The sequence below is a fragment of the Natator depressus genome, chromosome 1 (assembly GCF_965152275.1).
Source record: "Natator depressus isolate rNatDep1 chromosome 1, rNatDep2.hap1, whole genome shotgun sequence".
NCBI classification, from domain to species: Eukaryota; Metazoa; Chordata; order Testudines; family Cheloniidae; genus Natator; species Natator depressus.
The window spans coordinates 174468657-174496306 of record NC_134234.1 but is presented as its reverse complement, the minus strand read 5'-3'; the positions used below and the strand labels follow the sequence as shown (position 1 = coordinate 174496306).

General features: G+C 45.9%; 1 protein-coding gene across 2 annotated transcripts in view; it reads right to left on the bottom strand.

The window, feature by feature from the left end:
- Nucleotides 1-27650, bottom strand: part of LIPI (lipase I) — a 42162-nt gene that overhangs the window by 1415 nt on the left and 13097 nt on the right. For both annotated transcript variants that reach the window (XM_074971466.1, XM_074971470.1), the window contains exons 5-9: nucleotides 25640-25729; nucleotides 19783-19950; nucleotides 15502-15597; nucleotides 13408-13519; nucleotides 10946-11119 (exon numbers count right to left, since the gene is read on the bottom strand). In XM_074971466.1, the coding sequence (XP_074827567.1) occupies nucleotides 10946-11119; nucleotides 13408-13519; nucleotides 15502-15597; nucleotides 19783-19950; nucleotides 25640-25729 (640 nt within the window). The remainder of the gene's footprint in view (nucleotides 1-10945; nucleotides 11120-13407; nucleotides 13520-15501; nucleotides 15598-19782; nucleotides 19951-25639; nucleotides 25730-27650) is intronic.

Sequence of the window (27650 nt, the reverse complement as noted above, 5' to 3'; positions counted from 1 at the left end):
GCTGGAGCCTTGAGCATTTATTCATCTAGAGCTCCTCACAAGAGACCTTCAAAGAACTCATGGAACAGCTTCCAGGCCAAGCTGCAACAACAAATCATTATGTACCTCTATATCAAGGTTTACTTTGTACACCTCTACCCCGATATAAAGTGGTCCTCTGGAGCCAAAAAATCTTACCGCGTTATAGGTGGAACCACGTTATATCAAACTTGCTATGGAGGGCTGGGTAGCAAAGGCTGTGCCTCTCCAAACAGCCTGGCCCCACCCCCTATCCGACCCCCACCTACTTCCCGCCCCCTGACTGACCCCTCAGTACCCCTGACCCATCCAACCCTCCCTGTCCCCTGACTGCCCCACAAGACCCTCTGCCCCTTATCCAACCCCCAGCCCAGCCCCCTTACACCCCGCTCAGAGCAGCGTGTCAGAGCCAGACATGCTGCCGCCATAGGCGCCAACTCCATGGGTGCTCCGGGGCTGGAGCACCCAGGGAGAAAAATTGGTGGGTGCAGAGCACCCACCAGCAGCTCCCCGACCCAGCTCACCTCTGCTCCAGCTCCGCCTCCTCCCCCGAGTGCACCATTGCCGTTCTGCTTCTCCCCCTCCCTCTCTCCCTCCAAGGCTTGCCACAAATCAGCTGTTTGGCGCGGCAAGCCTGGGAGGGAGCAGGGAGAAGCAGAGCAGCGGTGCGCTTGGGGGAGGAGGCGGAGCTGAGCTGGTGAGCGGTTCCTTTGCCCTCCCCCCCCATACACCCCCTGCCCCAGCTCACCACCGCTCCACCTCCTCCCCTGAGCTTGCTGCTGCTCCACTTCTCCTCCCTCCCAGGCTTGCGCAAGCCTGGGAGGGGGGAAGAGGGGAAATGCTTTACCACATTATCTCCGAATTTGCATTCTATCGGATCGCATTATATAGGGGTAGACGTGTGTATACCTTGTAATTATATAGTGCTGTAATTTTAATGTACCTGAAGATAGTAGGTACCAGCACAGAGTAGTAGAATACTGGAACAAATGCTGAATTAAGAGAGAAATGTGTGAATATAGGCATTTCTTCCAATGTGACCTGCCATTCCATCAGTGGAATTTTTACCTCGTAAAGATGTATTTCTTATCCATGGGAGAGAAAACAGTACACAGACAACACTGCAAGCTTCATTTTGGAGTTTGATCTCTTCACCAGAGAGATCAGGTGAAGAGTCCTGAAAACTGGGTGTGGCCCCAGGGGACACCCATGTCCATACACCATCTGTGTGGATCATGTGGCAGTCCAGGTGAGACCTGTCCCATCTATGATATATCCCAGACTACAACTGTCTCCTATTTGCATAGCGCCATAGGTCTCCCTCCCTGCACCTGTGCCCTTTTCTTAATCTAATCTTTTGCTGTATGAACATTTCAGACCTTTCTGATTATGGCATATTTATGTAATTGTAATTATGTCTAACTACATGAAGTGAATATGTGTAGTCACTCTAATTAGAGGTATTTATGGAATTACCATGAGCAATTATGTAATTACAGCAAATAAAGGCATCATAAAATCTGTATTAAAATTATTTTGAAATTTCAGACTCGGACTTTAAGGCCAGAAGGGACTGTCGTGATCTTCTAGTCTGACCTGAACATTGCAGAACACAGAACCTTGCCCATCCACTCCTGTAATAGACTCATAAACTCTGGCTGAGTTATTGAAATCCTCAAAGCATGATTTAAAGACTTCAAGTTACAGAGAATCCACCATTTACTCTAGTTTAATCCTGCAAGTGAACCTTGCCCCATGCTGCAGTGGAAGGCAAAAAACCCCCAGGGCCTCTGCCAATCTGACCCGGGGGAAAATTCCTTCCCAAGCCCAAATAGGACAATCAGTTAGACCCTGAGCATGTCAGCAAGACCCACCAGCCAGATACCTGGGAAAGAAGTCACTGCAGTAACTCAGAGCCCTCTCCATCCAGTGTCCCATCTCTGGACATATTTGCTACAAGCAGTTGCAGATGGGCAACATGCCATTGCAGGCAGTCTTGTCATGCCATCTCCTCCATAAATGTATCAAACTCAGTATCAACACCAGTTAGATTTTTGCCCCCACTGCTCCCCTTGGAAGGCTGTTCCAGAACTTTACTGCTCTGATGGCTAAAATCCTTCATCCAATTTCAAGCCTAAACTTGTTGATGGCCACTTTATATCCATTTGTTCTTCTGTTCACATTGGTGCATAGCTTAAATAACTCTCCCTCCCTGCTATTTATCCATCTGATGTATTTATAGAGAGCAATCATATCTCCTCTCAGTCTTTGTTTGGTTAAGCTAAAAAAGTCACTCTCCTTGAGTCTCCTCCCATAAAGTAGGTTTTCCATTCCTCTGATCATCCTCGTTGCCCTTCTCTGCATCTGTTCCAGTGTGAATTAATATTTCTTAAACATGGGAGACCAGAACTGCACACAGTATTCCAGATGAGGTCTCACCAGTTCCTTGTATAATGGTGGTAACTTCCTTACCTCTACTGGACATACTTCACCTGATGCAGCATATGATTGAATTGGCTTTTTTTTCATGGCCACATCGCACTGGCAGCTCATAGTCATCCTGTGATTGACCCAAACACCCAGGTCTTTCTCCTCGTCTGTGGCTTCCAACTGATACACCCCAGCTTATAGCGAAAATTCTTGTTGTTAGTCCCCAATTGCATCACCTTGCACTTCGCACTATTAAATTTCATCCCATTTCTATTACTCTAGTTTTCAATGTCATTCAGATCTTCTATGATATTCCATTCTTCCTCTGTACTGGCAATACCGCCAACTTTGTGCTATCTGCAAATTTTATTAGCACACTCCCAATTTTTGTGCCAAGGTCATGAACAAATAATAAGGTTGATTCCAAGATCAGTCCCTAAAGAATGTCCCTACTAACCTTCCTCCTGCCTGACAGTTCACCTTTCAATACCCCACAGTGTAGTCTCCCCTTTAACCAGTTCCTTATCCACCTTTCAATTCTCATATTAATCCCCATCTTCTCCAATTTAACTAATAATTTCCCCAGTGTGGAAGTTATTGAAATCCAAGTAAATAAGATCTGCTGCATTTTCTTTGTCTTAAAAAAAATCAGTTGTCTTCTCAAAGAAAGAGCTCAGGTTGGCCTGGCGAGATCTACCTTCTGTAAAACCATGTTGTATTTTATCCCAATTACCTCTACGTCCTTAACTAGTCTGACTTTCAAAATTTGTTCTAAGACCTTGCATACAACTGAGGTCAAACTAACTAGCCTGTAGTTTCCTGGATCACTTTTTTCCCCCTTTCTTAAAAATAGGTAGTATATTAGCAATTCTCCAATCATAGGTATAACCCCCAAGTTTATGGATTCATTAAAAATCTTTGCTATTGGCTTTGCAATATCATGTGCCATTGCTTTAATATTCTAGGATATAAATTATCTGGGGTCCTACAATTTGGTTCCATTGAGCTGTTTGAGTTTGACTTCCACCTTGGATGTGGTAATTTCTACTTCCATACCCTCATTTCCATTAGCCACTCTGCTAAACTTCTGATTACCCTTATTAAAAACTGAGGCAAAATACTTGTTTAGGTGTTGGGCCATTCCTAGATTATCTTTAATCTCCACCCATCCTCAGTGCTTAGCACTACCACTTCTTTCCTTGTTTTCTTTTTATTTATATGGCTAACGAACCTTTTACTGTTAGTTTTAATTTCCTTTGCAAGGTCCAGCTCTGCTTGGCTTTTGACAGGTCTCACTTTTACCCTACACTTAGTGACCGCCAAAAGATAGCTTTCCTTGCTAATCCATCTGATGCTCCATTTCTTGTAGGCTTTCTGCTTTTTCTAAATAACCAGTCTGAGATGCTTGCTGATCTGGTTTGGTCTTCAACCCTTCCCTATGAATGTTTTTCCCTTCCTTGGGATGTAGGCTTCAGATACGTTCAGTCAAAGTTGCAGAAACTAATTCCAAGCATCCTTCATATTCAGATCCTTGGTTTCTTCAGTCTAGTCCACTTCCCTAACTAATTCCCTTATTTTTAAAAAAAGTTTGCCCTTCTGAAATCAAGGACCCTCGTTTCAGACCTATTTTTCTTTATCCTTCTATTTAGTTTAAATGGAATTAGCTCATGATCTCTCAAACTAAGGTTCTCCTCTATAACCAGTTATTCAATGAGGTCTGGCTACTTACCAATACTAAATCTAAAATGGCATCACCTCTTTTTGGTTCAGTGACTATTTGGTGAAGAAATCTGTCAGCTATCACATCCAGGCATACCTGGGCCCTACCATTTTTAGTAGAACTTATCCTCCAATCTATATCTGGGAAATTAAAGTCTCCCATAATCACACAATTCCCAGTAGTATTTATTTCATTACAAATATTAAAGAGGTCTCTATCCATACCCAAGTTGTATTCTGGGGGTCTGTAGCATACCCCAAGCACTATCCCAGTGGGACCTCTTTCTTCCCCAACATGATTTTGACCCAAACAGACTGCATTTTATCCATTCCATCACTTCTAATTTCTTTAGTCTACCTCATCATTAATATATAATGCTACTCCATCACCTTTACCTTTATTTCTGTCTTTCCTGACCTGCACATACCCTTCAATATCTGTGTTCCAGTCAAGACAACAATTCCATCATGTTTCTGTTATCCGTATAATACCTAGTTTCACATCCTGCACCAGTATTTCTAGTTCCTTCATTTTGTTACTCAGATACCTTGCATTGGTGTACAAACATCTTAGTAGCTTCTGCTTGGTTTCACCCAGCTTCCTTGTCTAATTAGGTACAATAATTCTACTGCCAGTAATACCAATGACACTATCTTTCCTCTTGATGTCCATTCTCTTACCATCTGTCATTCCTTTCTCCATTGCTCTATCCTCTTACTTGATTTTTCCTCCTACTCAATATTAGAATCAGGCATTGAGATTACATGAATATCTCCTAACCATCTTCCCCAGATTCCTAGTTTAAAGCTCTTTCAATCATTTGTGCCAGCCTCCATCCCAGAATTCTATTTCCATCCCTACTCAGGTGGAATCCATCCCATGAGAACAGTCCTCTGTTTGTGAATGCCTCCCAGTGGTTGAACATCCCAAAGTCCTCCTTATAGCACCACTGCCTGCATCATCTGTTGATCATCATAATCTTGTCTCACCTCAGTTCTTCTCTTCTAGGGACAAGCAGAACCCCACTGACAATTATCTGAACCTTCATTTATTTAGGCATCTTCCCCAACCTGGCACAGTCTCCCTTGATGCGTTCCAGCAAGAAGCTAGCAGTATCATTTTGTCCTTCACATGTGAACATCAGTGGATTCTTTCCTGCTCCCAATAGGATCCTCTCCAGCCTCAGGCCCACATGCTGTACCTTAACTCCTGGCAGACAGTACACTCTTCTGTTCTCTGGATCAGCTCTGGTGACAGGCCTGTCTATTTTTGGAAGAGAGTCCACAATCGCATAGACCTGCTTCTTTCTTGTGATGGTGCAGTGCATCAGCCTTCCTCCTCCTGTTCTTTCTGTCTTTTGTTCTCACTTGCAATCTTATGCGAGTCATTCTCTATCCTTCTGGGTCTCCAAACTGGCTATCTCCACTGTCTCTTCCCCTCTTCCTGTATGACTAGCCCCTCTTCTCTTCTTCCTTACCTCCTACCTTCTGTTACTGCCTGCTGCACCCCTTCATTTCCCAATTCAGCAAACCTGTTCCTCTGCTCAATTTCACCTTCAGTAGCAGGTGTTCTCCTCTGCCTGGTTCTGATAGTCACATGCTTCCACTGACCACTTTCCTCATCAAGCAGTCTACCCCAACAGTTCTCCAGTCCATCTTACATCTATAAGTCTTGAGTTTTCCCTTCAGCCTTCTCTCGCCTTCCCTCTATCATGTGCTCAAATCACCTTCGAAGCTCAACCATAGTTTCTACCTGCATCTCCAAACCTCGACTCTTCTCTTCCGTCAACCCTATCAGGCAGCACTTCATACAAAGCAGCTTTCAGGTGCTCACTCCAGGACAATGTACATCTCACAGGCTCCACATCCAGTCATTTTAATTGTCTCTTCCATTCCTTAGGTCACTACCACAGCTGCCTCTGTCACTGTGATAGCCACCACACCTAAGCCCCCGTCAAGGGGAAAAAACACTCCACAAATTAAAACAACAACCACACTCATTCCCACAAACTCTCACCTAAACTCCCCTGTTTTCAGCTCTGTTTGCTGGCTATTGTGCTGCAGCTTCTGCACTGCTGACTGATTGCCTTAATAAGCCCAATAATCAGTGCTCCCCTGTGGGCTAAGGCTCTGCTTCTCTTACAGCACACTGCCTCCTGTCAGTCTCTGCAAACAGCAAACAAACCAGCAAGCAAACAAGCTCTCAAGAACTCACTCATGGCTTCTAAGGAACAGGGACTTGCCTCCCTTCCCTTCCAACAGCTCTCCCCTCAAACTCCTCTGTTTTCAACTCTGATTGCTGGTTCCTGTGTCCCTGGCTGGCTGCTTGGCTGCCATTATAGCCCGCCTAATCACGGCTCTACTGTGATCCAAGACTCTGCTTCTCTCACAGCACACTGCCCCCTACCAGCCTCTGCAACCTGAAAACAGAAAAGAAATCAGCAAAGAAGCCCCAAGCTATCTCTGAAGAACTCATTCACCCACTGTCCCTAAGGAACAGGGGCTTGCCTCCCTTCTCCTTCAACAGAGCTCAATTCAGACTCTCTCGTTTTCAGCTGTTTGCTGGCTCCTGTACTGCTCCTCCGTTTGGTTTGTTTTTTTGTTGTTTTGTTTACGTTGTACTTAAAAACACAACATATTTTTGGAGGGTGGGGAAGGAGATGATATAATTCTTTCACTGCCAAGCTATATGCATCTGAAAACAGGCCAGTATTGGATCCTAACATTAAAATAATGGACCATGTGCAACTCATAGTAAAATTAATGGGAGTTCCAAGCATGAACAAGAACATAAGAATGGCCATACTGGGTCAGACCAATCACCCATTTAGCTAGTATTTCTGTCTTCCGATAGTGTTCAGGGGCCAGAATGAATGGGAATGAAAGGAATGGGCAATTTCTCCAATGATCCCTCTCCTGTCATCCAGCCCCAGCTTCTGGCAGTCCACAAATAAGAACACCAGGCAAGACTGAGATTGGGCAGTCTATTTATGGCCTGCCTACTCTACCAGATTAAGCAATAATTTAAAAAAAAACTTGGAGGCTGATAAACCTTATGAAATGGTTCTCGTTTTATGATTGTTGGATAGAAAAGTATTTACAACATTAATTTAGGTCTTAGAGTCTCTCTCACTGTAAATGCTTTTAAGTAAAATCATTCTAGCTCAGGGGTGGGCAAACTATGGCCTGCGGGCCGGATCCGACCCCTCGGGTCTTTGGATCCGGCCCGCTGGATTGCCATCCCCGTGGCGCCGCCGCGGGCACCGCGCTACTCCGGGAAGCAGCCGGCACCACGTTCCTGCGGCCCAGGGCGCAGGGGAGGCAGAAGGCTCTGCGGGCTGCTCTTTCCTGTGGGTACCTCCCCCGAAGTTCCCATTGGCCAGGAACGGGGAACCACGGCCAATGGGAGCTTCGCGGGTGGTACCCACAGGCAAGAGCAGCCCACGGAGCCCTCTGCCTCCCCTCCCCCAGGGGCCGCAGGGACGTGGCACTGGCCGCTTCCTGGTGCAGCATGGGGCCGGGGCCAGGGCAGGCAGGCAGGCAGGCAGGAAGGCAGCCTGCTCTGGCCCTGGTGCGTGCCGCTGCCACCCCGGAGCTGCTCCAGGTAAGCGGCGCTGGACTGGAGCCCGCACCCTGAACCCTTCCATCACCCCAACCCCCTGCTGCACCCCACATCCTTCCTGCACCCCAACCCCCTGCTGCACCCCTCCTGTACCCCAACCCCCTGCGCTGAGCCCCCTGCCACACCGCACCCTCCTGCTCCCAAACCCCCTTCCCTGAGCCCCCTCAAACACCCCACACCCCTCCTTTGCCCCAACCCCTTGCCCGGAACCCCTTCCTGCACCCCACACTCCCTCCCGCAACCCAACCCCCTGCCCCAGCCCTACGTTCATGGCCCTGCAAGCAATTTCCCCCACCCAGATGTGGCCCTTGGGCCAAAAAGTTTGCCCACCCCTATTCTAGCTCTATTGAGAGTAGAGTCCCTACATACGTCATCATACGAATTAGGGCTGGTCTACACCGTTTTTGTACGGATTTAATTATTTCAGTTAGGTGGTTTTTTTACCAAAATAGTTCTATCAGTACAATCTCATGTGTGGATACAGTTAGTTATGCTGCTATAAGGGTGCCTCATACCTGTATAGTTTATCCCCTAAATTTATGGGAGTATGCTGTACCAGTATAAGCACCTTTCTACCAATATAACTATGTCCACTTTAGAGAGTTGTACACCTTTAGCTATACTGGTTTCAAACAGGTATAGCTGAAGTGGTACAAAAGCTTTGTAGACAGTTCTTTAGAAACAGAGCCACTGGAAATCCATAAAGAAAATAAGAATTATTTTGCCCATTCCCCCTCTCTACTCCTCCTCAAAATCTCACTAAATGAAATCTTAATTGGAAATTTCATGGGACAGCCAGCACCTCAAAACATTTTTTCTTGTCTATTTCTTTGCTTACATACTTCACATTTTGTCTTGCTACCTGTGCACAGGAAATGACTCTCATCTTCAATACCCATTATTCTTTTTATACGGTGCAAGATATTGTTTGACATATTTTGTTTCCCCGAAGCTGCTGATGAAATAGAAAGTTGCGTTATTTGATATAGTTGTGGTACTACTTTGTTGTAGGAGGCAGCATAGTTTAGTACTGAAAAAATTGTCTAGCAGTCGGAATTCTGAGTTCTAGGGTAAAATTTTCGAAAGTGCCTAAATGACTTAGGAGCCTAAGCCTTGTAGCCTTGTCTACATTGCAAATTACTGAGTGGCAAGGCAAGGTATCAATCTATATTGCACCATTTTGCTGCATAGTAACATTCCATGTGGCCCCTGCTACAGTGCATTAAAAATCCCAGATTACATCTCATTTCTCAGTATACTCTGTCCCTAGAAGAGCATCGAGGGTATTCTGCTTTGGGAGGCTGGAGGGCCCTGGTGCACCTAGAGGCTGCAAGCCCACTGAAATACTCTTTTAAGGAGTGCAGCTTACAACTCCTCACACAGGCAGTCAGCTCTACTGGGGATAAAGAGTGGCTTGGCCCTCGGTGCATACCATGCATCTTCAGAATACTAGCAATTCTGGTCCCCACTAGAGCCTCCATATGCTGTTGTGATACCACACCAGGCTCTAAAAGCCCCAGAGCCAGCCATGGGAGAATTCCCCCAGCACACTAATTGGGTTACGCTGCCACAAACTGCCCCACAAGATCCACTCTGTGGGCATGCTAGGGGCTGGAGAAGGGCCATAGTGCTGTGTCTTAGAGTGGTTCAGAACAGCAGCGCTACCCACAGGCAGCATAGGTATGCTGTTACACCCAGGGTTCAGCCCTCAGAGCAGCACAGAATTGGGAGGGTACAAAGGGGGCTTAAAGCTATCTTTGTCCCTACTTTTCGTGGGCTGCAAGGTTTGTTTTGTGCCTATAAGGGTATGTGTATGCTGCAATTAGACAATCATGCTGGCCCAGACCAGCTACTAGGGCTCATGGGACTCAAGCCAAGGTGTTGTTTAATTGCGGTGTATATGTATGGGGTTGGGCTGCAGCCCGAGATTTGGAATCCTCCCACCTCCCAGGGTCCTAGAGTTTGGGCACACCACAATTAAACAGCCCCTTAGCCTGAGCTCCACGAGCCCAAATCAGCTGGCACAGGCCAACCACAGGTGTCTAATTGCAGTGTAGACATACCCTGTGAGGCACAGAACAAAAACAGCACAGCGTAATTTGCCATGGGATTCCAAGTAAATTAGCAAGGTTCTGACTTCTTAGCTGTATGTTATTTAGGACTGTTATTAATTCATAATAGTCTACTTTTGTCAGTGACTCATAATTCCAATGGTATATATTTTCCATTCAGTACTCATTCTGTTAGAGTCAGAACTCATATTAGATTTTGTTTGAAATTCTGCCTTTGCTGCACTTGGCATTTGTGTGCAGAATACATTAAAATGCAAAAATGTTGCTACATTAAATGCAGGATAAATTGTGAAGTAAAATCCTCCTACCAACATTGTAGTGAATGGTTTGTTCTCACAAGACGGAAAGGCAAAGTTTAAATGTTATGGTGTCTGTACAGTTATCTGTGGAGCTTTTAAGAATGGCTACTGGGATACTGTCAGCTTTATGAACTGATTAATACATTAATAGTTAAAGGAGCTTAGGAAATGACATTTAAGCATTAAAACTGAAATCATACATACTTATCAGTGTCAGTAAGCATAGCATACATGTTTTGCTCTTGTACTGTAGAATCCTAACAGGGGCAAACCCTATTTGCTTACTCACACATGGAGATACATTGAAATCAACAGGTTTGTTCTGTATGTGCATGTGAGAAAATCTATATACAGAACTGCTGAGGACAGAAAAATGCTGAAATAATGTTTTAAAATGTCTGTTACAGAAAAGGGTTGAATCTTGCAAACTTTAGAGATGCAGGTCATACTCACTCACAGGAGTGGTCCCTCTGAACTAATTGTGACTGCTTGCATAAGGATGGCAGTATCCTGCCAAAGTAAGCAGCATGTACACAGAACTTGCATATACAATGGATGTATGCTTAACACATGGAGTGTGTACTTAATATTTATGCACAAATCAACTGTTTCACAGGATGAATTATGTCTTAGGCAAGGATATAATTTGTTGTGACAACAATATGCTTGTATTTAGGACTATGCATTATACACAAATTTCCACAAGCAGCCCAATAAATATTTTTCCCAGAAACACCTCAAACAATCTAATCTTCAAGTATCCTTTTTATCAACCGTCCACTTACCTTGCTGGATTTGTAATAGATCTTAGCCTCATTCGGAGAATCCTGAGCTTATATTTTGGGCCAATTAGAGTCCTTGTAGAATAAGTCAAGGAAATTCTTGATATTTTGTCAAAATCCTCATAAAATCCAACAAAGATACTGGCTTGTCTATACTGCTGAAATGTAGTAGCTTCACTAGAGAGAAAGTATAATACATTGTTGTCTGAGTCAGATCCACTGTTATTAAGAAAATAATCTTGGTAAGATGTCTTGACTTGTGGTTAAGTTCAGAACTGGGAGTCTGGAGATCTGAATCCAGATTCCCTGGTACATGTATCTACTTTACACCACATTACATGTGTAAACTGGCTCTTACCCTGCTGTAACTGACCAGGGACCACCACCCCAATGTAAGGAGGATTCTCCTGTGGGACAGAGCTAGCATAGGGATCAGAAAAAGAGGTATGGCCAGAGGAGATATGACCGAGATGTCACTGTCCCATGCTGATCCCTGGCTGAGTTATCAGTTATCAGTGAGTCAGTTTTCACTGGTGTACATTAGAGCATCCCTTAGGCTGCTTTAACCTAGTCCATGGTCATCAGCCCTGCACAGAGGTGCAAAAGGATCTGTAAACCACCTTTTAATATGCACACACCCTTAATACTCTATGCACTGTGCAGAGCAGCCAAAGCCAGAATCTGGCCCCTAGATTTTATTCTGCCTCTGCTAAAGACTTCTGCAAGACATTTGGCAACTCTTTTAGGGACTAAATTTCAAAACCAGGTATGTGCAATTACACTTGCAATAAAACATATCCCATGGTGTACCTACTTTGTATAGACAACTTCTACAGCTGAGCATACAAACTGTAAAATTGCATACACAAAATGGCTAATTACATGTCTCACTTGCCATTAGGTGTACAATTACAAATTTATGTATGGTTTCAGAGTAACAGCCATGTTAGTCTGTATTCGCAAAAAGAAAAGGAGTACTTGTGGCACCTTAGAGACAAACCAATTTATTTGAGCATGAGCTTTCGTGAGCTACAGCTCACTTCATCGGATGCATACTGTGGAAATTGCAGAATATATTATTATATACACAGACACCATGAAACAATACCTCCTCCCACCCCACTCTCCTGCTGGTAACAGCTTATCTAAAGTGATCATCAAGATGGGCCATTTCCAGGCGGAGGGTGAGAAAACCTGGATTTGTGCTGGAAATGGCCCACCTTGATGATCACTTTAGATAAGCTATTACCAGCAGGAGAGTGGGGTGGGAGGAGGTATTGTTTCATGGTGTCTGTGTATATAATAATGTATTCTGCAATTTCCACAGTATGCATCCGATGAAGTAAGTTGTAGCTCACAAAAGCTCATGCTCAAATAAATTGGTTAGTCTCTAAGGTGCCACAAGTACTCCTTTTCTTTTTGCAAATTTATGTATGTTATCATGGCAATTGTGCACACAAATTAGGTACATATTAGTATGCACATTTTTGTGTAAGCTCTGTGATTCTGAACAGCAGGATCATAATTTCTGTGCTTCTGTTTCCTCCCCTTCAAAATGGAGAATATAATAATTATTTACCTACCTTGAGAGATTAAAGTAATTAATGTTTATAAAGTTCATTGCAATTTTTGGATGAGAAAACACTATATAAGTTTCAGACATAAGATATGTAAATATAAGTCACTTATATAGGACATAATTCTGAGCTCACACTAGCTTTTCCACTGAATGCATCCGATGAAGTGAGCTGTAGCTCACGAAAGCTTATGCTCAAATAAATTTGTTAGTCTCTAAGGTGCCACAAGTACTCCTTTTCTTTTTACTAGTTTTATGAGTGTCACTCCACTGACTTCAACAACGTTACTCCCAGTTTACACCTATGTAGACAGCAGGAGAAAAAAGCCTATATACACATATTACATGAAAATGTCTTCAGGTTCTAACAAATCTATGAAAGCCAAGACAAATCTGAGTTGCTGATGCCTTAATTCAGCACTGTTGTTGCATGTATAATGGTAAATACTCTTTAAGAACATTTTTTTATTTTCAATAATAAACAGCTTGCTATTGAACTGACTGCTACAAACAGTTTGCTCAGTAACTTTTTAATGTAACTGGTAAGCAGTCACTGCCTCAATGTGTTAATTCACCATTCTGGGACTATTTTGACTCTATATGATAGTGGCATCCATTTTTATTTTAGATCTGTCAGTGAAAGGGACCATGATAAGTTTCTAGACATAGTATGGCTTTTCATTTTTATCTGAAAGCAGAACAAACCTCAAATGATCCTCTACTACATAAGACTGCCCTATATTTACCCAACTCAGCACTTACATTAACAGAACTCTTAATGGTTTTCTTCTTCTTCTTTTTTAAATCTATCCCAGTAGATTCTGCTGCAAGGTAAGGCAACTTTAGATAAATAAAAGATACAAAACCTGTTGAGTAAAACATGACTTACCTATTCATTTTTGATTCTGTTGTGTTTCCAGCATTGTCTGTTATTTTAATTCTAATGAAACCTCTCCTAATGCTTTTGTTCCAAGTAATAAAATCCACAAAGTAGTAATACACTGCAAAATAGAAACAGAAAATGATAAGATTCAAAGATTGAACTCAACATCATGAATACAATTCATGTTCTCTCCCTATTAGAAATACTCATTGGATGAGGATGATGACTCATTATCTCTCTCTGGGTTACTAGTTCAAATCAGAGCTAGAGGCTATTAATTAAAGTAGTTTCCATATGATGGCTATTCGGAGTTATGTGAATAGAGCCAGTGGCTTCCCCCAGTTCTTAGAAGGAAATGGTCCTGTCACTGGACTAGTCACCTCCTAAGCACCGCCTCGTGCCCAGAGGTTGTTTTCCATCTCTGTTTCTCTTTCCCCTCTTCTGAACCCCTTATGAACTTTACCCAGTCTTTTTTGTGGCTAATCCCACTCTCCCTTTGGGGCCTGTTTACTAACAAAAACAGTCCAACAACAGTCTTCAAAACCCCACGAATAAAACCATTCACCACTACCCAAAAGTTCATACTCTGTTCTGGCTCTTTTACCATATTTGGAGTTCTTCCTCTATCTCAGTCTGTTTCCTCATCAGTCTGCCACTTGCAGTCTTTCCTACTAGGAGCTCAGCCTTCTAGCTTTGACTTCCTTCTCCTGCCAGCGTCTCTCCTGCAAGCGTCTGAGGGAGATGGCAGCATATATACTGCTGTCCTACTGAGAGCTCCTCTGGGTCTGTGGTGAGACAGGGGCGCCCTGCCCCACTCTATACCACAGGGCTCCTGATTCCAGACCCTTAGTGTCCTGGGTTTTCCCCATCCAACTACTAACATCCTGGTACTCCTTCCTCTCTCTTCTGGCTTTGACCACTACCTGCTCCTTTTCTAGTTCCAGTGTCCCTGCAACAGGGTTTTCTGGCCTCCTCTAGGCCTAAAGGGCCAGGATACCTCATTACAGATGCACATCACAAAACAACCAGCACTACTGGTATTAAGAGTTTGATCCTGTATTCCATTGCTCAGCCAAAACTCTATTCACTTCAGTGGGAGCTCTGCCTGACAAAGGAATGAGAGGTCAGACTCTAACTGCCATCTTTGTTGGCAGCCTCCAGAGAGAGTGAATGAGAATGTTGTAAAGCAACCATGTCACCTCTGGAAGTAAAACTTCCAGAAAATAGTTGAGGTATATTGCCAGAATGTTGGAGGAAATTGGACTGCATTGTTGCTGCCAATGCAGTACCTGTTGTGTGGATAATCAGAGGAAAAGAAACTACTTGGGGCTGTTATACTTTTTTTAAGCACTAAATTCAATTAAAACTGTTTTGTTTATTTTGTTTTTTTAATATTCTTTGCTCAAAAAACATGTCTCACTTTATATAAATGTTTTAAGTTTGTTTTCCCTATGTGTGTCTCAGGTTTTTAGTTTGATTGATCTCTTTTGTTTATTTCGTAGTCTCTCTTGTTTATTTGTTTCCTCAGTAACCCGTTTCCTTTTCAAATTCCTAGGGATTACCATAGGCTTCACTCAGTAATTACTCTGCTCTCCTGACCGATTTATTGGTCTAATTTCTCTGTTGGTTCTTGCTTATTAGTACTTTACTGTGCCCAGTTGTGTCAGGGCTTCTTGTTCCGCTACATGTGTTTTGCTTATTACTGTATATGAACAGTACAGCCATGTTTCCTTCCTTTCCCACCTAAGCAAGTTCTATCACCCAGCCTCTCCTCTCTAACTAACAAGCCTAGCTCTCTGGCTCCCCTTTCCCTCCTGACAGTCCATCTTTCCCCATTATCCAGTGCAGCCGCATTTCTTTCTCTTTCCTGTTCAGCTCACTCATTGTTTACTATTCTGGCCAGATCATCCCTCTCCTTTCCCCATTCTATATACTGACACTTAACTGATGGTTTAGATTCTTTTTATTATAGTATTTTACAAGTCATATAGTAACAATGTTCAAAAATTTAATCAAGAACATGTCATCTTTTCTGGATCAGTTAATAATCAGTGACAAGTTTGGTAAGTGTAAAAAAGTAATGCATGGTCAGTCACTTACTGCAGAACGGTTCTTGGCCTGAGGTATCAAAATAAGCCTTTGTCTCCTGAGGGTCTTTTTGGATTAAATAGTTTTTCCATTTATCAGCAAAATAACCTGAAATCCAAATTTTATAAATTCAACCTTACATTACTAAGCAAAATAGCAACAAATACAAAAGAGAAAATTACTGAAGGTTATACATTTTATCTTAATTTTTCAGTGCATTAACTGGGAAAGAAAACTGATTTGGAAAACATAGAAATCATCCAACCAGTCCAACAGATAATATATATCCTTTCAGTCTTCAGTAGGCCACTTAACATACTTCTCCTGCTATACTAAGATCATAAGAATTGTCATTCTGGATTAAAGCAGGGGACCATCTTGTCTAGTATCTTATTCCAAAAGTGGCCATTACCAACTACTTCAGAGGAAGATGTAAGAAACCTCCTACTGAACAATTAAGGAAAAGTTCCATAGGTAAAGTTTCTTCCTATTCTTCCCATAAATTATCAATTAGCTTATCACTGAATTATGAAGGTTGATATGCTTCCTAAGAATGTTGGGTTTTTTATCCTGTGTAATGTATTTGTGGATATTTTATTTTATAAATGTTTAATCCACTCTGAATCCTACTAAACTCTTGGACTCAATGTAAAAAGTATTTCCATTTTACCCATTTTTTAATTTTTTGCCAGTTAGTCTCATTGATTGTCTCCTTATTCTTGTGCTATGAAAGAGGGTACATGGGCATTCCTGATTTAACTTCTTTACCATTCATTATTTTGCATATTTCCATCATGCCCCTCTGATTCATCTCCTCTCTAAATGAAACTGTCCCAATCTTTTCAATCTCTCCCTAACCTTAAATTTCTACATGATTCTAATTATTTTTGTTGCCTACCTCTGTTTTGGACTAGAAAGCCCAGTGAAGACAGTCTATATGGATTTAACCCCTGCAATGAATTTAGAGGTTCATCTTACGAAGAGAGGGAAGAGCATCTTTGCCAGCAGGCTGGCTAACCTAGTGAGGAGGGCTTTAAACTAGGTTCACCGGGGGAAGGAGACCAAAGCCCTGAGGTAAGTGGGAAAGCGGGATACCGGGAGGAAGCACAGGCAGGAATGTCTGTGAGGGGAGGGCTCCTGCCTCATACTGGGAATGAGGGGCGATCAACAGGTTATCTCAAGTGCTTATATACAAATGCACAAAGCCTTGGAAACAAGCAGGGAGAACTGGAGGTCCTGGTGATGTCAAGGAACTATGACGTCATTGGAATAACAGAGACTTGGTGGGATAACTCACATGACTGGAGTACAGTCATGGATGGTTATAAACTGTTCAGGAAGGACAGGCAGGGCAGAAAAGGTGGGGGAGTAGCACTGTATGTAAGGGAGCAGTATGACTGCTCAGAGCTCCGGTACGAAACTGTGGAAAAACCTGAGTGTCTCTGGATTAAGTTTAGAAGTGTGTGCAACAAGAGTGATGTAGTGGTGGGAGTCTGCTATAGACCACCGGACCAGGGGGATGAGGTGGATGAGGCTTTCTTCCGGCAACTCACGGAAGCTACTAGATCGCATGCCCTGATTCTCATGGGTGACTTTAATTTTCCTGATATCTGCTGGGAGAGCAATACAGCGGTGCATAGACAATCCAGGAAGTTTTTGGAAAGCGTAGGGGACAATTTCCTGGCGCAAGTGCTAGGGGAGCCAACTAGGGGGGGCGCTTTTCTTGACCTGCTGCTCACAAACCGGGTAGAATTAGTGGGGGAAGCAAAAGTGGATGGGAATCTGGGAGGCAGTGACCATGAGTTGGTTGAGTTCAGGATCCTGACGCAGGGAAGAAAGGTAAGCAGCAGGATACGGACCCTGGACTTCAGGAAAGCAGACTTCGACTCCCTCAGGGAACAGATGGCCAGGATCCCCTGGGGGACTAACATGAAGGGGAAGGGAGTCCAGGAGAGCTGGCTGTATTTCAAGGAATCCCTGTTGAGGTTACAGGGACAAACCATCCCGATGAGTCGAAAGAATAGTAAATATGGCAGGCGACCAGCTTGGCTTAATGGTGAAATCCTAGCGGATCTTAAACATAAAAAAGAAGCTTACAAGAAGTGGAAGGTTGGACATATGACCAGGGAAGAGTATAAAAATATTGCTCGGGCATGTAGGAAAGATATCAGGAGGGCCAAATCGCACCTGGAGCTGCAGCTAGCAAGAGATGTCAAGAGTAACAAGAAGGGTTTCTTCAGGTATGTTGGCAACAAGAAGAAAGCCAAGGAAAGTGTGGGCCCCTTACTGAATGAGGGAGGCAACCTAGTGACAGAGGATGTGGAAAAAGCTAATGTACTCAATGCTTTTTTTGCCTCTGTTTTCACTAACAAGGTCAGCTCCCAGACTGCTGCGCTGGGCATCACAGAATGGGGAAGAGATGGCCAGCCCTCTGTGGAGATAGAGGTGGTTAGGGACTATTTAGAAAAGCTGGACGTGCACAAGTCCAATGGGGCCGGACGAGTTACATCCGAGAGTGCTGAAGGAATTGGCGGCTGTGATTGCAGAGCCCTTGGCCATTATCTTTGAAAACTCGTGGCGAACGGGGGAAGTCCCGGATGACTGGAAAAAGGCTAATGTAGTGCCAATCTTTAAAAAAGGGAAGAAGGAGGATCCTGGGAACTACAGGCCAGTCAGCCTCACCTCAGTCCCTGGAAAAATCATGGAGCAGGTCCTCAAAGAATCAATCCTGAAGCACTTACATGAGAGGAAAGTGATCAGGAACAGTCAGCATGGATTCACCAAGGGAAGGTCATGCCTGACTAATCTAATCGCCTTTTATGATGAGATTACTGGTTCTGTGGATGAAGGGAAAGCAGTGGATGTATTGTTTCTTGACTTTAGCAAAGCTTTTGACACGGTCTCCCACAGTATTCTTGTCAGCAAGTTAAGGAAGTATGGGCTGGATGAATGCACTATAAGGTGGGTAGAAAGCTGGCTAGATTGTCGGGCTCAACGGGTAGTGATCAATGGCTCCATGTCTAGTTGGCAGCCGGTGTCAAGTGGAGTGCCCCAGGGGTCGGTCCTGGGGCCGGTTTTGTTCAATATCTTCATAAATGATCTGGAGGATGGTGTGGATTGCACTCTCAGCAAATTTGCAGATGATACTAAACTGGGAGGAGTGGTAGATACGCTGGAGGGGAGGGATAGGATACAGAAGGACCTAGACAAATTGGAGGATTGGGCCAAAAGAAATCTGATGAGGTTCAATAAGGATAAGTGCAGGGTCCTGCACTTAGGATGGAAGAATCCAATGCACCGCTACAGACTAGGGACCGAATGGCTAGGCAGCAGTTCTGCGGAAAAGGACCTAGGGGTGACAGTGGACGAGAAGCTGGATATGAGTCAGCAGTGTGCCCTTGTTGCCAAGAAGGCCAATGGCATTTTGGGATGTATAAGTAGGGGCATAGCGAGCAGATCGAGGGACGTGATCGTTCCCCTCTATTCGACACTGGTGAGGCCTCATCTGGAGTACTGTGTCCAGTTTTGGGCCCCACACTACAAGAAGGATGTGGATAAATTGGAGAGAGTCCAGCGAAGGGCAACAAAAATGATTAGGGGTCTAGAGCACATGACTTATGAAGAGAGGCTGAGGGAGCTGGGATTGTTTAGTCTGCAGAAGAGAAGAATGAGGGGGGATTTGATAGCTGCTTTCAACTACCTGAAAGGGGGTTCCAAAGAGGATGGCTCTAGACTGTTCTCAATGGTAGCAGATGACAGAACGAAGAGTAATGGTCTCAAGTTGCAATGGGGGAGGTTTAGATTGGATATTAGGAAAAACTTTTTCACTAAGAGGGTGGTGAAACACTGGAATGCGTTACCTAGGGAGGTGGTAGAATCTCCTTCCTTAGAGGTTTTTAAGGTCAGGCTTGACAAAGCCCTGGCTGGGATGATTTAACTGGGAATTGGTCCTGCTTCGAGCAGGGGGTTGGACTAGATGACCTTCTGGGGTCCCTTCCAACCCTGATATTCTATGATTCTATGATTCTATGATTCTATAGAGGCCTTTAAAAAAGCAGTCATAGCATTAAAACTTTAGATTATTTTTAGATGTTAGGTAGTTCTGCAAGCAACCCCCTTCCACAGATCCTATCAATGTCTCCTGTAATATTTACAGCAGGCTGCAATATGGAGACAAAGTCTAAGATACCTGAGAAACAGCTATTTTCAATGAAGAGACTGCTATGAAAAAGTCACCAATACATTATTTGGCCCTTCCAACTGAAAAAACAGACACCACCATGTAACTCTTACCGAGTACTGGACAAGGCATTGGTTGAAAAGCTTCACAGTTGGCACATTTTCCATTCTTATAATCCAAGTATGAATCACAAGGGTATGTTGTTATGTTGCAACTCCCTCTCAGGGATGACAGGAACAATAAAACAGATCTCTGATGGTCACATTTAACAAACTGAGATCCTTTAATTAAAAAAGAAAAATTAAATATGCAAGGAATATACACTGAATTATCTATTCCTAAAGAGAAACAATATTAGACACACAACAAAATAATCCCATTTCAGTTCTTTCTAATGACTACATTATTCCCTACTGCTCAGGGTTTTGCCTTTTATTAATCAGTCAGAGGGAGAAGATTGACTTATGGTTTATTTGGCTACTAGCTTTCAAAGGTGAGGAATGGATTTATACCTATCCAAAAATAAAAGATGAGGAATTAAGGAGGAGCTAGAGTATACAGTTGCTGAACAAGGGGGCAGTGTACATAGAAAAAGTATTATAGAGAGTCCTCTTGCAAAATTTACAGAGTTATTGGGATTAAACATGGGCCCAAGTCAAAATGGGACAAATTGTCCCTCCCATGGGAGGGAGCTCAGGGAGAAAGACCTTCTGGGAGCATCTCCTCATCAAGATTTCCCCCATGCTGTTCTTCTGGGGGGCTGTAGGGAGCCAGGGTGGCTTCCCTCCGAAGGAGAGGGTAAAGAGCCACCCTCTCAGCCTGAGTGGGCGGGGCCAGACCAAGCTTACGCCAATCTCCGGAAAGGGGAGGGGTGGGACAGGAAGTACAAAGGGCGGCGTCCTTTGCCCAGTGAGGGCAGCACCAGGGAGGGAGACAGACACAGGCTGCTGGCTGCTCTCTCGCGATCCTGCTGCCGACCCAGGGGAAGCCCGGGGCCAGGAGGAACCTGACCGGGAGGAAGGCCTTGGCGACCAGGACTGCCAGCCGCTGAGTACCCGGAGGACCTGGAGGGGCCAGGCTGTAACCCGGGCCAGCGTGAGCCCGACACAGAGGGGGAGCTGGAGCTGCCAGCAGCAGAATACCCGGATGAGCTGGAGGGACCGGAGAGACCCACTTGAGAGACCGGGTAGGAAGTAGTCCAGGGGTAGAACTGCACCGTGGGGTGGGTGTATTTGGTCAGCGGGATGCGGATGGCCCCCCTCTGACCCAGCGGCGGGACCTTCGCCTCCCGCCACTGTCAGGGCCCTGGGCTGGAACGCAGTGGAGTTGGGTGGGCCTGCATTCCCCTACCCCGGCCAACCTGCTTTGGGTAGCAAAACTGTGCGCTACAGACTCGTGCCAGCGCTCCCCTGCCTAAGGGGCACGATGCAGACTCATGCCGGCGCGCCCCGGGGCTTGAGGGGCGCACTACGGACTCCGGCCGGCACACCTTTTCCGCTAATTCACCAGTGCCCGAAAGGTGTGACTAAGGCCTGCCCGTGGGACCCTAGCTCTCCATCTCCCCCTAGCGGCTCGCTGGACCGATTGAAACTTGTCACAAGTGGTGGAGAATGCAGGCAGCGATCCCTATCCCTGCAGCAAGGGGTTAGCGCGAGGGGGCCTCTGAAGCTCCCCTACTGGAAAGATGGAGATGGAAAGGCTTATCAAGTTCCTGGCTGAGAGCCAGCAACAGCAGCAGAACCAACTCGTACAGCAGCAGCAGTTACTTCAAACCCTGGGGGCCCAGCACCTGACCAATGGGTGACCCTCTTCGCCCCATATCTGACAGGGCTGGCCCAGAAGGCTTACTGTGGGCTCCCAGATGATGAGGCCCGTATTTATGCTCGAGTGAAAATGGCTATCTTGGATGCCTTCAACATTACCCCGAGATTTTTCGGCGACGGTTTCGGGAAAAGGTCTACCCACCGGGCGCCAGACCCCGGGCCATGGCCCAGGAATTGAAGGACGCAGGTAGCCAATGGCTACAACCCGAGCGTCGAACAGCAGCTGAGGTGACTGAACAGGTCATCCTCGAACAATCTGTATACATCCTCCCGACCCAGGGGAGGGCTTGGGTGTTGCGGCACCAGCCACAAAGTCTGAGCACGGCCGTCGCGCTTATGGAGGACTTTCTCGAGGCAGAGGCCCTGATAGGACCGGCCGCCCGCACCCCAAACCCTGGACCCAATGCACAGAAACTTGAAAGGAGGGGGGCCCACCTCCCAAACCAACGCACCCCACCGTACCTGACGACCAGATGGTGGCAGGACCGATTTTCCCCAACGCCCCGAGTCCACACCGCGCTCCGCCCCTAGACGCTTAACCCGACCACCAGGCCCCAGCCAAGTCTGCAGCCCCACCGGTGCACCCACGCGGCCGGGGCGCCCAGAGGTAGGACCTTGCTTTCGATGTGGCAAGTACGGTCATCTGCAATGGGGCTGTCCTGCGATGGACTGCAACTTTGGCCTGGTGTGCACCGGGGAGCTACGGGCCCGTCCGCCCTCCGTGGCCAAACTGACAGCTCCCATGGAAGTCTCTGGGATCCACGTGGTTGGTCTAGTTGATTCAGGCTGTGGGCAGACCCTTGTCCACCAGGCGCTCTTCTCGGACACCGAGCGGACCATTGGGGAAGTACGGATTCAGTGCATCCACGGAGACGTAAAATCGTACCCCACAGTTCAGGTCCCCATCACAGTGAACAGAGCAACTCAGTTAATGAACGTGGCAGTGGCGTCATCCCTCGCCTATCCAGTGATTCTGGGCCGCGACTGGCCAGACTTCATCGAGGTGCTCCAATCCCTACCCACCAAAGAGGCGTTCGAGGGAGCTCCACCTGAGAGGAAGACAGGACCTGACTCGAGGTCTGACCCGGGAGCTGACCCAGGTCCCACCCCCGGGCAGGATGGCCTGGAAATGGCTGGTCCCCCTCCTGACCTGGTGGACTTTAGCCGAGATCAAAGGGAGGACCCTATGCTCGGGTTTGCCTATGAGCAGCTGGCCCGGGTGGATGGTGAGGTCGTGGAGGCGCGGCGCACCACCCAATGGCCTAGGTTTGAACTCAACCACGAGCGGCTCTACCACCTTGACCGAGACCCCCAGACTCAAGATGTCCGGACCCAACTGTGGTCCCCCGCATTCATCGTCGGGCTGTCCTGAAGCTTGCACATGACATCCCGGCTGCAGGCCATTTAGGGCAGGAAAAAACTGTGGCCAGGGTCCTGGCCAGGTTCTTCTGGCCCGGCCTCCACCGTGAGGTGAAGGATTACTGTGTGTCGTGCCTGGACTGCCAACATGCAGCCCCGGCAGGGGTACAGAAGGACCCCCTGGTCCCTTTACCAGTCGTAGGTGTACCATTTGAGCGGGTAGCAATGGACCTGGTTGGGCCTTTTCCAAAAAGTAAGGCAGGCCATCAATACATCCTTGTCCTAATGGACTATGCGACCCGCTTCCCCGAGGCCATCCCCTTAAGAAGTATCACCACCCGCACTATCGCTGCGGAGCTTGTGAAGATCTTCGCAAGGGTGGGCCTCCCACGGGAGATACTCACTGATCAAGGGACCAACTTCACTTCTAAGCTGGTCTGTCAGGTATGTGCCATATTGGGGATTAAGAAATTGCAGACCTCGGTCTACCATCCCCAGACTGACGGACTGGTTGAACGGTTTATCAGGTTAACTGGTTAACCGGACCCTGAAGGGAATGTTGCGGCGTTTCCCCACCCAGGACCTCCGCCAGTGGGACCAGCTGCTCCCTCCTTTACTACTGGCAATTCGAGAAGTCCCACAGACGTCCACGAAGTTCTCCCCGTTTGAGCTCCTCTATGGGCGGCAACCCTGCGGGGTGTTGGACCTCTTGAGGGAGACTTGGGAACACAACCCATCCGCAACACAGGGTCTCTTAAAATACATCTTACAACTGCAGGGGCGGCTGGTGCGGGCGGGCGAGCTCGCGAGGGAGAACTTAAACACAACCCAAAGAGCCCAGGAGCAGCACTACAATCGGGGTGCCCAGGCTCGATCATTTGTGCCAGGGGACCGAGTACTCCTCCTGCTCCCCTTGGAGGAATCAAAGCTTTTTGCCCACTGGCAGGGTCCGTATGAGGTCCTCTGCCGGGTAGGGCCTGTCACCTACGAAATTTGGCAACCTGGTCGCTGTAAGGAAAAACAGATTTATCATGTAAACCTCTTAAAACCCTGGCATGACCGGGAAGGACTCCTAGTTGCCCCGTACCCCCCCGAACCGGACCTGGGGCCCCAACCGCCCAAGGAGTCGGATAATGGTGAGCCCCAGCTAGCAGAGACACTCACAGTCGAGCAGCAAGAACAGGCACTCTGCTTAGTAAGGGCATTCCCCAAGACATTCACCATGAAACCCATGCGGACTACGCTCACCTTCCATGTGATCCAGACTGAACCCGGGGTGGTGGCCCGAGAGACAACCCGGCCATTGCCTAGGCGAATGCGGGAGGCTGTAGAGGAGAAAGTCCAGGCGATGTTGGATCTGGGTGTGATTGAGCGCTCCCAGAGCGAGTGGCGGAGCCCCGTCGTCCTCGTACCAAAGCCGGATGGGAGCCGGCGGTTTTGCATTGACTTCCGAAGGGTAAACGCCATTTCAAAATTTGACGCCTATCCGATGCCCCGTGTCGATGAGCTCCTCAACCGGCTTGGGGAGGCCTGTTATATCACCACTTTAGATCTCACCAAGGGGTACTGGCAGATCCCCTTGGATCCCAGGTCCAAGGAGAAGACCGCGTTTGCCACCCCTTCAGGGTTGTACCATTTCACCCGGATGCCTTTCGGCCTCCATGGGGTCCCGGCAACCTTCCAGTGTTTGTTGCAACCACACACAAAGTACGTTGCGGCCTACCTGGACGATGTGGTCATCTATGGCAATAACTGGGAGGAACATCTTAACCAAGTCGCGGCGGTCCTCTGGGACCTCCGCGCAGCCAGGTTTACGGCCAATCCAAAAAAATGTCGAATCGGGCGGGAGGAAACCACTTACCTGGGGTACACCTTCGGCCGGGGACAGACCCGCCCCCTCATCAGGAAAGTCCAAGCACTCCAGGAATATCCGGCGCCGACCTGCAGACTCCGGCCAGCACACCTTTTCCGCTAATTCCCCAGCGCCCGAAAGGTGTGACTAAGGCCTGCCCGTGGGACCCTAGCTCTCCATCGCCCCCTACCGGCTCGGTGGACCAACTGAAACTTGTCACAGGGGCAAAATTTCTCTCTCCCCAAAAACTAGGCTGTAGGACTTTTCCATAACACTGCAGATGCCTGGGAATCCTAAGGGATTCTCAAGCATCCAGGGCCATCCACACAGGGCCCACCACAGCAGTTCTGGCCCCTCGTGGTTCCACATGGCCCTTGGCAGTGGGGCTCTGCTGTAGCCATTCTACCAGGAACTCTTCCTGGTCACAGCTGCCCAACAGACATCCCTCTTAACGGGGGGTCCCCACTGCAGAAGGGGTCTGTGGAAAGGCAATACAGCTGCAGCCTGTAATACTATATCACCTTTTCAATGTAAACTCTCTGAGAGAAGGATGTTGTACAACTGCTGGACCCCCAGCCTCTCATTCCTCCCCTGGCATGACTACATACACATATACAAAGATAGCAAGCATCTTACACACACGTATAAATGGTAAGTAATAAGATATAGCAGGTATTTTGGTCTGAGAAGCCTCTTCTATCTGCTCACAGAGAGCTTTTTCGTCAAACTCTAGGTAGCAGTGTGCATGGACTAATTCTTATTCATCCAATAGCAGAGTGGGAAAGAAAAAGAATACACTTGGCTCAGCCATCCGAACAGTTCTATACATGCAAACCCCCCTGAGTTCAGTTTTGCCTTACCAAACCTTAGCTGAGTAACTGTATACATCTTCTGCCATGCTCTTTTCTGAATTAAGATGAACATATCTTTATTTACCACTAAACGGTGTTTCTGGACAGCCAGGCTGATCTTCTCCTCCATTTGGATAGAAATCGATATTTCCTAAAGGTTTCCTGTAGCCGAAAACTAAAGTAAAAACATCTGAGGTAATAAAGTGGAACATCAATGGATTTTTCAAATTATAATTTATAATTGCACAATAATGTTTAATAAGGCTTAAAGGTAAATAAAAGTTTCCGGAGTTTATTTTCCTATTGTTCTGTACATACCACTCCTATTGAGATAAACTGAATATGTTCCGCAAAACCAAGGAGGAGTCCTTGTGGCACCTTAGAGACTAACAAATTTATTTGGGCATAAGCTTTTGTGGTTATTTAGTAGTGTTATTTAAAGCTCATGACCAAATAAATTTGTTAGTCTCTAAGGTGCCACAAGGACTCCTCCTTGGTTTTGCTGATACAGACTAACACGGCTACCCCTCTGAATATGTTCCTTTTTTCTAGTTGCACTCTTTTTTTTCTTCTAATCATGTTATTTTCTCTAAAAACAAAAGTAATGATATGCAAAAGTCAGTGGGCTATATTCTAATCAGATATTTGCACAGTACTCCTGTGATAAATGAAGGAGGGGGTAGCTCCCTTTTATGGACATCCATCCAGCCAGTTAGCTATAAAATCCCTGTTAGTAGCTGTTCTCTACTTGCTTTACCTGTAAAGAGTTAAAAAAAAGTCCATAGGTAAAAGGAAGGGAGTGGGCACCTGACCAAAATAGCCAATGGGAATGCTAGAACTTCTTAAAATTGGGAAAAAATTTTCCCTTTGTCTGTCTGTGGTTGTTCTCTGAAGAGAGGGGACAGAGCAGAGACAGGGCTGGAGCTATGCTGTAAAAAGCTGTGGGCCAGGTATAAAAATCACCAGATCATACCTAAAAACTACTCATTTGAAACCCCAGATATGTAAGTAGATCAGAAAATGTCCAGGAAGATGTGATTAGGTTTATCTCTTTTATTTCTTTATGGCTTGTGGACTCTTTTGTGCTAACCCCAGGTGCTTTTATTTTGCTTGTAACCTTTAAACTGGACCTCAAGAGAGCTATCTTGATGCTTAATCCTTCTAATTGTTTTTTTTTAATCTAGCAAAAAGCCTAAATTCCAAGTGTATTTTCTTTCTTTTGTTTTTAATAAAATTTACCTTTTTTTAAAGAACAGGATTGGATTTTTGTGTCCTAACAGGTTTGGGCATATGTTGTTTAATTAGTTGGTGGCAATGGCTGATTTCCTTTGTTTTCTTTCTCATCTCTTCCCTGGAGGGGAGGGGGGGCGAAAGGGCTTGAGAGTACTCCACAGGAAGGAATTCCCAAGTGCTCCTTCCTGGGTTCCAAAAAGGGTTTTTTTGCAGTTGGGTGGTAGCAGCATCTACCCATCCAAGATCAGAGAGAAGCTGTAACCTTGAGAGTTTAACACAAGCCCGGAGTGGTCAGTATTAATTTTTAGAATCCTTGCGGGCCCCCATCTTCTGCACTCGAAGTACCAGACTGGGGAATCAGCCTTGACAACTCCCATTGACACCAATGAGATTGCCATGCATGGAATAAAAGAAGACTAGAGTCCTATGTTTACGTAGTGTTGTGGCTGAGATTTAATTGCACAAAGGTCAGGAAATTCAGAGCTCTGGTTCACCTCAGCAATTAAAATTCTGCACCCATGTTAGTTTAATTAGGGTTTTTCATTCTATGCTCACAACACTGAGCCCTGAGACAAACTAGCAGACTACAATACAATGTAGCAGAATGGAAAGGAACTGCTTTCCAGTCTTCCTATCCCCCCAAAGACTCTCACTGATTTTAGTGGGCTTTGGATTAGATCCATATACTTAAACATACATATATACAGTAAAACCGCAGAGTTATGAACACCAGAGTTCTGAACTGACTGGTCAACCACACACTTCATTTGAAATTGAAAGTACACAATCAGGCAGCGGCAGAGTCAAAAAAAAAAAAGTAAATACAGTTAAAAGTAAACTACTAAAAATATAAAGGGAAAGTT